The 12366-nt window shown below is 54.0% G+C and overlaps 1 protein-coding gene across 1 annotated transcript; it reads left to right on the top strand.

Annotated features, from left to right (window-relative positions):
• Positions 1–1975: 1975 nt before the first annotated feature.
• NMT1 (N-myristoyltransferase 1) lies at positions 1976–12366 on the top strand. The gene is made up of 11 exons (XM_009710304.1): positions 1976–2110; positions 3444–3588; positions 5837–5955; positions 6517–6608; positions 7274–7390; positions 7877–8047; positions 8428–8536; positions 9613–9783; positions 10074–10241; positions 10677–10814; positions 12275–12366. The coding sequence occupies exons 1-11, from the start codon at positions 1976–1978 to the stop codon at positions 12293–12295; spliced, it is 1386 nt and encodes a 461-aa protein (XP_009708606.1). The 3' UTR covers positions 12296–12366.

The following is a 12366-nucleotide window of genomic DNA, read 5'->3' on the forward strand; positions in this document are numbered from 1 at the left end:
GATGGGAATCTTTTGCCCCAGCAAATGCCATCTGCAGAATCTCCGCTGCTGTTCTGGATTTGTCCAGAGGAAAACCTTCCCCAGCTCAGCTGCTCCGTGTCCCACAAACCAGACATCTCTGCTCCGCAGGGTGACAGCTGCCCGTCACGTCGGGTGTCTGCGCAGTGAGCGTCAGTGGCCTCACCGTCCGCAGGCATCTCCGCACCCAGCCCTCCCAGCTTCATCCCTCAAAACAACATTTCTCTGTCCACTTTCCTTCGTTTCAGAACTCACTTGCTGCTCGGCCCAGGGACTTTTTTTTAAACCTTATTCCCCTCCCAGCTCTCTCCTTTTTCCTGGCCTTGCTGAAAGAAATACTTTTTGGTAAAGACATTAAGCGGTATTTGTTGGGGAGTTTTCCAGGCTGGCTGGTGCTTTCGCTTCACCATCTGCCTCTGGGCAGTGGTTGTCCCCGCTGTGAAAGTAGCAATCGTTTTGGGGTTGTAAGGAACAAGACACCTCTATATCGTAGAGTAAAAAATATACTGACTTGGATCCTCGAGCTGAGATTTGAGGAAAGAGGAGGACGACGTCCCCGGGCACGGGAGGGCAGGGACACATCCCACAGCATCCAGGCTGGCGGGAGGGTCCCTGGGGCAGACCCAGTCCCGGAGATCTCGTAGTGGTTTCCAGCCAGACCCGCTCTGATGTGGGTGATGGTACCCATTGGTGGTGGGCTTGGCGGTTGTAGGTGCTGTGGATGTGCTGCTTGATGCGAAGAGCGGCTCCCACCTGGGATTTTCCATGGCTTTCCTCGCTCTGGCCTCTCCCCGTCGAGCTGGACGCAGGTTATCATCCTCAGGGAAGATGGAAGAGGAAAGATGCTACGGTTTTACTGCAAAACAAACTTGGCAGCACTGACAGGGACAGGACAGAGCTGAGCGATGCTACTGGCCTGCACGTTGTCCCCCCAACTTACTTTACAGAAGACCCCTCGTGCATGTTGGCAGCTGGTAAAGCACCCCTGGCCTGGTGTCCCCTCTCTTCCCCTCTCATCCCTCCGCTCAGTCCTACTCCAGCTGTCTCTGTAGTTGAATTTCCAGCTGAGCCGTGACCCTCCTGGAGGCTGTAACCATATTTTAGGGACCATTGGCAGGCTGGGTTACTACCCCAGCTCCGCAGCAGTACCGTTGCCTGTTGTGCGTCGGGATATCTCACACAGGAGTGAGATCGCCGTAGCGGGAACAGGAACCTCTCCTGTGTTTTGGTGTCAGGTCACTGCCGGCCTTAACCGTCAGCAAGGCTGGGCTTGGTGCAGGGTTTTATACCTGCAGCTGCTTTGGGGTGATCATCCATCTGGATGTCCGGGGCTGCCCTGGAAAGAAGAGCGATGCTCTGGTGCAGTTGCTTCCCACCCTGTATTCCCAAAGAGATTTGCTGCTTGGTCTTAATTTTCCAGCTCCAGCATAACACTGTAATAACTTTCCAATATAACAGCCACCTGTCTCCCTTGATTGTCACCTCGGCAAGTGAGGTGACATTTGGTGCAGCGTCCTTGGCTACCAGCCACTTCGTGGTGCCTGGACCTGCTGCGGTTCTTTATCCCCAGGGCTGGAACAGCATTTGCTGCTCCCGCATCCATCCTTGGGCTGAGAGAGGAGGAAAAAACCTAAGCTGGGCATCCTCACCACTCCGTGGGGTGGATTTAGGCACGTGCAGCCAAGCAGGGTGATGTGGTGGCAAAAATGCAGTCACCTGCGATGCGGGGCACAGTCCCCACCGCTGAGCAAACCTGCGGGGAGGGAGATGTTGGCGCTGGGCCTCTTTTGGGAGCTCACTGCTGGGAGGGATGCTGGGGAGAGGGCACATGGCTTCCTTCCATGCACCGAGTATTCCACCTCCTGGAGGCTTGGACTCAGAGCAGGGAGCTTGTATTTTCTTTAGAGAGCTTCAGAAACCCTAGAAATGTTCTCCAAAAGAAAATCCCAAGGCACCAATGATGTTTCTTTTGTGTCCTAGCGGCTTGAGTCCAGCAAATGACAGTGGAGCCAAAAAGAAGAAAAAGAAACCCAAACGGAAGAAAGAGAAAGGAGGAGATCAGCCTGACCAGGCTCAGGACCAGCCGGTGAAGGTGACCAAGCCCCTCTTGGAGTTGCAGCCCCGCAAAACCCCATCCTGAGTCTCTCTGATGTAGCTTAGGACAAGGACAGAGTCTCCCAGTCCTGGTTTTAGGCACTTGGCTGCTCAAAAAACTTAAGATTTAGAGTAATTTCCCAGCCTGGCTCCATGCGTGGGAATTCCCGTTGCTGCGGAAGGTGTTTGCGGAGTGTTCCAGAGTAAACACGGTCCTTGGCTGGATATCCCAGCCAGTTCCAGCACTGCGGTGAAAGGGTCAGACTGGCGCCTTGGAATTATTCTTTCCAGACACCAGCTGCCTCCTCGCAAGCAGGGAACTGCCACACTGCCAGCTTCCTCTCCTGCCCACAGCCAGTACAACGAATGCATTCTCCTACTTCTTGGACGACATCTGATGTTGTTGATTTTTGTTTGATTAACATAAGAACAGCAGCCAGGTCAAAGCAGGGTCTGTGTTACCCCTCTTGGCTTTGCCCGATCCTGACTAGCAGCCGGTGCTTCGTGAAGGAGCATGAGACAGACAAGATTTGTCCCTCCCAGGGTTGGCAGTCACCCCTCTTGTCCCCTCTGGTCCTGTGGCAGGGGATGCACACACAGAGATCTGCACATCAACAGAGGTTGTTTTCTGTCCAGTGCCCAGTTCCCATCCAAATATTTCTAAAATTTTGTCCTTCTGACTGTGCAGAGCATTAAATTGGGGCTTTGAGTGTTTCAAACTAACTTCACCAGGAATCAGGAAGGAGCTGGGGCTGTGAATTCAGTGCGAGGCTGCCCACTCTGCTAAAGTCTGCCTGGGGAAGAGGAGGAAAGTGTCCGTCATCTTGACTCAGCCTCTCCACCTTGTCCTGATCTTTGGTGCCCAAGGACTCTGGAAGCTGCAGTTTGTGGATATCGATCCAGCTTAGGTAGAGGAGGCTGAAGCAGTGAGAGAGAAAAGCCACCGCAGAAAGCCCAGACGCTGGGAGTGCATTGGCCCAGGGTGTCTCTGCACAGGTGTTAGCCAAGGTGAGGCAGGGAGGTTTGCTCAAGGGGCTTGCAACACCCTCTTAACGGAAGCTTAAAGCGTTTTAAGGCAGTTCATCCATCCCCTTTGATCCAGGAGTGCCTAGAAACCAGATCTAGGTGTGTGGCTGGGAAAAGGGTTTATCCATCTTGTACAGGATTACAAGAGGATCTAGGCTGGAAAGGGAGTATCCTGCCTGCTCTCCCCTTCCTGGCAGCACTCCGAGGCAGGGTCAGCTCCAGGATCCCCTAATGAGGAGCTGAAATGCAGATCTGGTGGCTCACCTTACTCATTTTGTCTTTCCACCTTCCTTTTCTACCCTCAGGTGAACTCTTTACCTGCTGAGAGGATCCAGGAGATTCAAAAAGCCATCGAGCTCTTCTCTGTAGGTCAAGGCCCTGCCAAAACCATGGAGGAAGCCAGCAAGAGGAGCTACCAGTTCTGGGACACGCAGCCAGTGCCCAAGCTAGGTATGTACAGCCCCTTGCCATGTCATGCTCTTTGGGAGAAGTCTTGTGGTCCCCAGGCAGCTCAAAGAAGCCCAGAGAAGCTGATCTCTGGCCAGCAAGCGAGTCCCTGGACAGCCCCTCACTGCTGTCCTGTCTGAGCTTCAAAGTCATCAAAGGCACTTGCCCACCGTTCAGCATCATGGACTGAGCAGCCAGCCAGAGAGCTGTGCAGGCAGCTCAGGGTGTTAAGAAGGACAAGGAGCCATTTCAGACATCTGATTTGATGCCTCCTGCATTTGAGTGTCCCGTAATCTCAATCTTTAGCCCTTGAATTGTGTCTCCCCAGCCCTCTGTGCCCAAGTTTCATACGAGGTGTTGCCAGCCTTCCTCTTCCCAAGTCCTGGGCGACTTGGAGCTAACAAGCTCTTCCCTTTCTGGGGGTTGAAGCTTCGCAGCAAGGGGTTCTTGGTGGGGAAGGTAACTCAGGTTGCGAAAGGGCCAGGAAGCAGGTCCATGTGCTGAGCTGCCACGTCATTGGTTTGCTGGGCTCGCGTCAACCAGGAGAGCCAGGAAAGGGGAGGCACAAACCTCACGAGCTTCTACACCATCAAGCTGCCATGCCCATCTAAAGATGGGGGATCTTATTTCTTCGTCTCCTCTTCCCCTTGCAAACAGCCTGGCTGTGCTTCCCAGTGTTAGTCCTTGCTCCAGCCCTTTCTCCAGTTTGCTCTTAACGCTGTCAGCCTGCATCAAAAGTGATCTGTTGTCGGTAACGAGGCGTTTCTCAGCATGGCAGCAGTGCGTGGCAGCTGAGCAGATCTGAAAGGAAGAGGGATGCTTTGCCACAGAGCTGTGTGGCTGCAAGGTGATTCCCAAGCTAATTGAAGCAAACGTGCAGTGCTCCCAGACTGCCTGGGATTACTTCCCTTAGTCTCTCTGCCCCTGCATCCCATGGCAAAATCCGTGCAGAGTTCAGGAGAACTGGAGAATGAGTCCAAACCCATAGTTTCTAGATTTACCCAAAGCTTGTCATGCCTTCAAATTGACTGCCCTTCAGTAATTTCCTTCATAGGCTTGTGTCCGACCCCTCTTGCTGCAAACACCGTGTTTGATTCCCTTTTCATGTTGTCAGCACCAGTCTGAGACTTTCTTTGGTCTCAAAGACTGTTTGCTGGGAGCAGTGGTCTCAGCTTTGTGCTGGGAAAATCATAGTGAGATGGCACGGGGTTATATGAGACAGCAAAGCCTGATCTTGTGTTTGCCCAGAGGATCCTGGACATGGCAAACATCATTTCTGCTTGGGTAAACTCTGGAGGAAGGGTGGAAGGTATCTTCTGGGGAAGGAAAGGCCCAAAACAGTCCGCTCCTCAGTACACCAAATTGCTGGCTGTGCTTTGGCTGCTGGTCACTCTCTAGGTTCCAGCGTCTCTCATGATCCTTGCTGAGGAGCACGCTCTGGCGCACAGTGTTACGTACACGAGGCTGTTTAGGGTTGGGTAACAAAAATGCTGTGGGATTTTTGGGGCCGGATTTCAGAGTGGTTCAGCACCTGCTCAAAACAGAGAGGACGGCCAGAGGTGAGCGTTTCTGGGAGCAGCTCTGGGGTGGGTGTGATGGGGGCAGTTCTTACTCTGGGCTTTCTTCCCTTCCCCATTGCCTGGAAACCTTTTCAATCCCTTTTTAAGGGAATTCCTAATTAGCATGGCTTGCTTCTTTTGGCAGCACTCAAGTAATGCCGCTGTGTTGACATCCCCAAGAAAGCCGGCGCTTGAACCGACATCTCTTGGCTGAATCGGGAGTTTTAGGAGTCAGTCTTTTTTCAACAAAAGTTGTCTTGTTCACTGCAGCTCTTCTTTAAGCGCAGTGGGAGGGAAACCCTGACGCTTGCCAAGTGGCGGGGGCCAGAGCTGGCAGGGAGAGAGCCACTGTTCGATGGAGTGGCTCATGGGAAAGTGCTGGCTGAGGCTGGGATTGTGGGGATGGGGAAGGATAAGGCATCACATGTGGACCTGGAGGACGTAGCTGTGGCCCTGAAGCTCTGATCAGTTTTGTCACCTCCTCTCTGCTGCCTGATTAGCTCCACCGTTGCCCTGGAAGGAGTTTTGATTCTCTGCCCCTGTGTCACGAAGAACGTGTAGCACGTCCTAAACCGGGTGGGTGAAATGGTGATTCCTGGTTGTCCATGCCAGGGACCTGGTGTTGAGGTGTTGTGGAGACTTGGCCTCAAACAGTAGAGAGCGTCTTCATGGCTCCGTGCTCTCTCTTACAGGAGAAGTGGTGAACACCCACGGTCCTGTTGAGCCAGACAAAGACAATATCCGTCAAGAGCCATACACCTTGCCCCAAGGCTTCGTCTGGGATGCCCTGGACCTTGGGGATAGAGGCGTGGTGAGTATAGGCACCTTGGCACACGTGTGTTGGGAGGGCGTCCCTGTTGCGCGGTTGGCAGTTCCCTGTTTGGACTGCCAGAGATGGTTTTGGGGACAGGAACGTGTCCTTCACCACACCAGGCAACTCTCCAGCTCAGTGATCACACCTTCTCCTTGGAGTTAGATGGGTCTGACTTCCCCCACTGTGCAGTTACCTCTCACCCTTCCCACATTGTCCAGGTCAGCCCAGGTTTCTTCCTGGGGATATAAGGATGCCTGAAGCCAGGAATTTTCCCTTAGGAAGACCCTCCAGACCATGACCTACCTCCCTGGGAGATGACCTGAGGGCAGCAGGACTTATCTGTGTGTCCTGCTGCTTACCCTGCTCTGCAGCGGCACCAGTTCAGGAGCCCAGAGCCACCAGCCCGGAGCAGAGGGATGTATCGGTAGCAGGGACACAACCGCACGTGGCATCCATTGCTGTGGTCACACAAAAAGTGTTCCAGGTCCCATCTCAGGGCAGCTGGGGCATGTGATGGCTGAATATCTATCTTAACTTGCTTGGTCTCTCCTGCTTTAGCTGAAAGAGCTGTACACACTTCTGAACGAGAACTACGTGGAGGACGATGACAACATGTTCCGGTTCGATTACTCTCCTGAGTTCCTGCTGTGGTGAGTGGCACCACGACCACAGAGCAGAGGGTGTTGGATGCTGGCAAGCCTGATCCCGGTGACAGCGCTGCAGCTGCCTTTGCTTATTCCATTTCACTTCTTTCCGAAATCTCCCTTCCCCATCTGTCACTGTGTGCAGTGTCCCAGGTACACTGCAAGAGGGGTCTCTCGCCCAGCCCTGCCTGCTTCTGGCTTCTTTGAGATATGGAAGCCTAAAACCAGAATTATTTTTTTTTCCATTTTTGGTTTCATCCCTCGAGTGTTTGTAAAAAAATCCCAGTAGCTGAGGAACTTCTCAGTGCCCTGGAGCTGTAGGATGAAGGTGGCTGCCAAGTAATGTTGCCAGCAATAACACTTGGAGACAGACCTGTTGCAGCAGAGCTGCTATTTCCTCAGGGCGTTCGTGAGTCGAGGAACATGGATTCCCTCCCAGGTTGCTAGTGAGATCTGGCTTTGGCCATAGAGTGCAGGAATTGCCCTGGATCCTGGCAATCGTGCCTTGTCACATCACTGTCACCCTCTCATCCTCCTGCCTGCAGACCCACAGCCACTTTGGGCAGCCTGGAACGGGACACAGAGCGTCCCAGGGCAGGGTGGGGAGGCAGGAGCGGGTACACTGGGGACCTTTGATGGGACGTGGCTTCTGAAGTCTGTCTCTTCTCCAGGGCGCTTCGTCCTCCGGGCTGGTTGCCCCAGTGGCACTGTGGAGTCAGAGTTGTTTCCAGCAAGAAGCTGGTTGGGTTTATCAGTGCGATTCCAGCCACTATCCACATCTATGACACGTGAGTGCTGCTTGGCTGCATTTCTCATCCTACCCCTTGATGTGGGGCTTCCTTGGGGAGGACAACATAGCCAGACCTCCTCAGCACTCCCAGGAACTGAGCCACGCGTATGCCGTTCAGCCATGGAGATGCTTTGCTGCTTGGAGGAGAAGATGGGGGTTATTTACGGTAGGCAGTGAAGTTCTGTGCAAGGACATCTTGTAGTTAGCAGCCGTGAAGGCTGTTTTCCTCAACAAGTGAGGTCAGCTTAGAGCTCTGGCTTACAGAAATCTGCCAGGGCTGGATTGAGACCATTTTCCCTTGCAAAACCTTGGGTAACAGCTTAAGGGAGAGTTCTCCAAACCCAGCCCTTGCCCTTTGGCCTTCCCCAAGGCTTTGACTCCCCTTCCTCTTGAAGGGACTGGAGGTAAATTGCCCAGGGCGTTGAACTGATCCTCCCAGGTCAGGACAGTCAGATCTCATGCTCTGCATTATTTCTTTCCCAAGAGAGAAGAAGATGGTAGAGATAAACTTTCTGTGCGTCCACAAAAAGTTGCGCTCGAAACGGGTGGCTCCAGTTCTGATCCGTGAGATCACGCGACGGGTTCATCTGGAGGGGATCTTTCAGGCTGTTTACACTGCGGGAGTGGTGCTACCGAAGCCTGTGGGGACCTGCAGGTGAGTGTCTATGGTTCTCCAAAGAGATTTCTGTTTGCAGACCTTCCCTTGACAAGATCCTCTCTCTGGTGTGTAGCGTGTGTGGGATTCCCCAGGACAGGAGAGATTGATTTCAGCCCAGGTTTCTCCTCCCCATACCACCCTTCAAAGATGAAGTCCGGTAGCTTTGCTTAAGCTGCTCGTTTATCACAAGATAGGAGACTTTCTGCAGCACAAGCGCTTCAGGCCGCCCTTGTTTTTCTCTGCGGGAGCTGCTGGCCTTTTCACAAGCTGGCATGATGTTCTTGCTTGCCCTCTCATGGCAGCTACGAGAACCTCGTGTCCGTGCGGCCATCCAGCTGCCCAAGAACAAGTCTCCCACCGCGAGTATGTTTCTGCAGGTATTGGCACCGGTCCCTGAATCCTCGGAAACTCATCGAGGTCAAATTTTCCCACCTGAGCAGGAACATGACTATGCAACGTACCATGAAGCTTTACCGGTTGCCTGAGGTGGGTGCCAGCTGAGGCTATGAGCCGCGGAGGCAGAGCTCATGAATCACTCCTCGCTGAGCAAGGGGCGAGGCTGGGAACTGGTGACACAAACATTTCAGCCGAGGTCGAGTCCTCTGCCTGGAGAACTGTGGGGTTTTTTTTCATGTAGTGAACGACTCTAGTCAAGCCATTGCGCTTTACTCTAATCTTTATTTATTTTTGCCTGGGTACCTGTGTTTTAAGGGCAAATTCTTGCAGCTAAAGGACCCTGTGAGCTTTTGTTTCATGGTGAGTCTTATCCTGTCCTCCTGGTAAAAAGAGAACGCAGATATGACAGCCTTCATCTGTCCAAAGACAGCCTCGGAGTGACCTTGAATTGGGTTAGTCCCTCATTCTTCAGTCAAACTGATCGGTTCTGTCACTGCAGTTGTCCTGCTGGGGAAGTTCCCCAGCATGATATGGGAGGAAAAAAAACCCAACAAACAAAGCATTTAATTACCACCACCTTCCCCGACCTTGTTGGCCTCCTTTTGTTGGTGAGAGCTGCTCGTTTCGGTTGGAGAGCGCTGCTTTCACATGGCTCCTGTCTCCTGCCTCCCATTGCAGCAAAGGCACTAGCTGCTGTTTTGTAACTACCAATTTCTGCACAGAAACACAGACCCAGAAGCAGTCCTTGCTGCTTGATCTGGGCTTTGCTGAATGATCCCAACCCTAGATTAAAAATTGAATCTAACTGCAAGTAATATCAGGTGGTTCCTTGCAGTGCTTGGAGCACGTCACCCAGCCCGCCCTCACTGTGAGCAGGAGCAGAGATTTTGTGCCATTAGTGAGTAGGAGGCCACTACCAGTGGGACTTGACCTGGCATGTTGGGCTTTGGGACTCGCTGTGGTTCTCTGCAGTCTTTGCCATCGGTGTCATGGCTGATTGCATCCATCCTGCCAGGCATGCAGGGCTCGGGGGGAGCACGCTGGGTTGTGGGACTGAAAATGGGCTGATCTAAGCAGAGAGTATCTCCATGCCGCTTGTCGCAGAGCCCTTGGGTGATAAAAGCCACTGTGCAAGCAACGCAAACGATTTGTAACGCTTTCTGTAGACTCCCAAGACTCCCGGTTTGCGGCCAATGGAGCACAGAGATATCTCCGCAGTGCACAAGCTCTTGACCGAGTACCTGAAGCAGTTCCACCTGACGCCCGTCATGAGCCGAGAGGAGGTGGAGCACTGGTTCTTACCTCAGGAGAACATCATCGACACCTTTGTGGTAGAGGTGAGGGGACAGGAGCAAGATGGGGGGGTGTTTTCCTGGGCTTCCGCCTCTGCTGGAAGAGCATGTGGCGAGCTGTGCGAACGATCAAAGAGGTTGTGGCCTCTGGCAGTGAGATGCTCTTCCACGGTGGGAGGTTTGAGATGCTGGAGGATGGCACCTCTCCATCCTGGGCTGCCCCGAGTCTCCTCACAGGGAGCCTACACATCACTTAGACTGGGAAAGCCCCTCTAAGGCTCCGACTGGGTTTTATCCTGGCTCTGACATGTGACGGTGTCACTTCTGGCTTCCAGAGTGCCCCAGGGGAGGTGACAGACTTCCTGAGCTTCTACACCCTCCCCTCCACCATCATGAACCACCCGACTCACAAAAGCCTGAAAGCTGCTTACTCCTTCTACAACGTTCACACCAAGACACCTCTCATCGACCTCATGAGTGATGCTCTCATACTCGCCAAGTTGGTGAGTGATGGCAGGGCCGGGGTGGCACCACCGGGCAGTTCACCAGGCAGCTCACCGCTCACCTGGCTGCTCTTGGGTTTGTAGAGAGGGCCAGCCATGGGACAGGGCTTGTACCCAGGGCTGTACAAATCCAAATCCTTTAGGATCTGACACCCAGGAGAGGGATGCAGGGATAGCCTGAACCTTCCAGCTAGTGGTGAGCTGAGCTTAGGGTGTCTACTCATTTTTTGAAGCCAACTATATTGCCGTATGTCCGTAGCACTTGAATCAAGGGTGGGTAGGGTATGCCGATGCCAGCTTCTTCACTGGTGGCCTCGGTCCCTGCTTCTGAGGGTGCAAATCTGGGCAGGAGAGGGGACGGGCAGCTCGGGGATGGGAGGAACTCCCCAGCACGTAAGCAGAAGGAACTGATGGCTTTGTGTCTTGCTCGTGCAGAAAGGGTTCGACGTCTTCAATGCACTGGATCTCATGGAAAACAAAACCTTCCTGGAGAAGCTGAAGTTTGGGATCGGGGATGGGAACCTGCAGTATTACCTGTACAATTGGAAGTGTCCCAGCATGGCACCAGAGAAGGTCAGTGCCTTGGGGTGGTGGGGTCCTCCAGCCCGGCTGGTGCACGGAAAGGGGTCTTGTCCCCGCAGTTCTCAGGGAAATGAGTTTGCCATCACACACACCTTGGCATTCTCAGACCAGCTGCTGTCTGGTGCAGTGTTACACATGGTAAATTGTCTCCTCAGGCTTACTTTACTCTTGGGAGTAGTGCAGGTTCAGAGTCCTTAACCTCACGCACATCTGCACGGGTGACCTCTTCCCTCAGTGGAAGGAGGCCAGGTGCAGGGAGGGGACAGGCAGAGGGCTGTAGGGTGACAGATGTGACACCGGGGGTTCTTGCTGAGCCCTGTGAGCCCGCACAGGACCTGGGTGTCACCATGCAGCCCTGTAGCCTGTGTGTCAGCCTGTTGCTGTGGGATGAGACGAACAACCCCCCCCGCTAGAGAGCACAGAGGAGCTTGAGAGCCGTTGAGTTGCCGTTGAGCAGGACCCCGTGACGATGGGGAATGTGGTCACTCGTAGTATGTGCGGAGAGGCTAAGCCACGGGATCGCTGGGGTGTCACCTTGTCCCCATGGCTAGCAGCTCGCTCCCCACCCAGCCACTCCAAGCGCTGCAGTTGTAGACCACCCCCCCGCCATCTGCCTGCCCTGTGCCATTTTTAAGTAGCACCCAGTTGTTAACTCTATTTCCACCCTGAAAATGTGATTCAGCATCTGTCCAGTCCACAGCCACTTTGGAGAGGACGATGCCTGAGAACCAGAAGCTGCCCGGCTGTGCAGCGCTGCAACCTGCCTGCTAATTAATGCCTTAATGGCAGTAACGAGGCTTTGGTTCCCTTCACAGAGTGTGTGAAGCCAGGTCTGTCTCTGGGTACGAGCCCATGTGCCTTAAACCAGCCTTGCTTTGCCGCTGAGCCTTTCAAAAAGCTCCAGGAGGTTGCCGGGAGGTTTCAGCCATCCCTTTTCTCACTGGGAGAGCTGGTGGGTTGGAGAGCACGGTGCTGGGAGTTGCTGTACCCTGTGCTGGAGCTGCCAGCAGCTCCAGTGGGTCGGAGCCTCGGACCGGTGTCCAGTGCCTCCCATCATGCAGTAGCCGGAGAGTACCCAGCAGTGCCGACTGCAGGGACCTGTCCCAGCACCAGGCTCTCAGGAAGCAGCTTCTCCCAAATCTGTTGTTACAAGCTTAGAAACAACCTTGGCTCGTAAATCAAGGCCGTCTGGTAGACTGCTCAGGCTTGTCACACCCTAAACATTGGTCACCTCCCCAAATTGGAGCTGGACAGGGTCCGTACGCCTCTTTGGGGCTTTTACTGCTCTCAAATATTGCAAAGCCGGTGGGGCAACCGGCATGGACAAAGCTGAGCCCTCCCAGCCAGCACGGCGAGCGTTTGCGAGCTGCGTCTGCCCAGAGCTGGGTCTGGGGCAGAGGATGCTGGCGCTCAGGCCCGTCCTGACCTGCTATGTCCATGTGCTCCCCCAGGTTGGACTGGTGTTGCAGTAAGTGAGCCCTTGGCAGGAGAGCGTGGTGCCGCGGAGGAGCCAGACCCGGCGGAGGTGCTGCCCTCATCCTTT

The sequence above is a fragment of the Cariama cristata genome, unplaced genomic scaffold, assembly GCF_000690535.1.
Source record: "Cariama cristata isolate BGI_N322 unplaced genomic scaffold, ASM69053v1 scaffold13321, whole genome shotgun sequence".
Lineage (NCBI taxonomy): Eukaryota > Metazoa > Chordata > Aves > Cariamiformes > Cariamidae > Cariama > Cariama cristata.

Excerpts from the sequence above, each read along its gene's own strand:
- NMT1 (XM_009710304.1), top strand. The coding sequence starts at position 1,976 with ATGATGTTTCTTTTGTGTCCTAGCGGCTTGAGTCCAGCAAATGACAGT. Across the intron at positions 2,111-3,443 it reads CTCAGGACCAGCCGGTGAAG|GTGAACTCTTTACCTGCTGA; the intron begins GTGACCAAGCCC and ends TTCTACCCTCAG. Across the intron at positions 3,589-5,836 it reads GCAGCCAGTGCCCAAGCTAG|GAGAAGTGGTGAACACCCAC; the intron begins GTATGTACAGCC and ends TCTCTCTTACAG.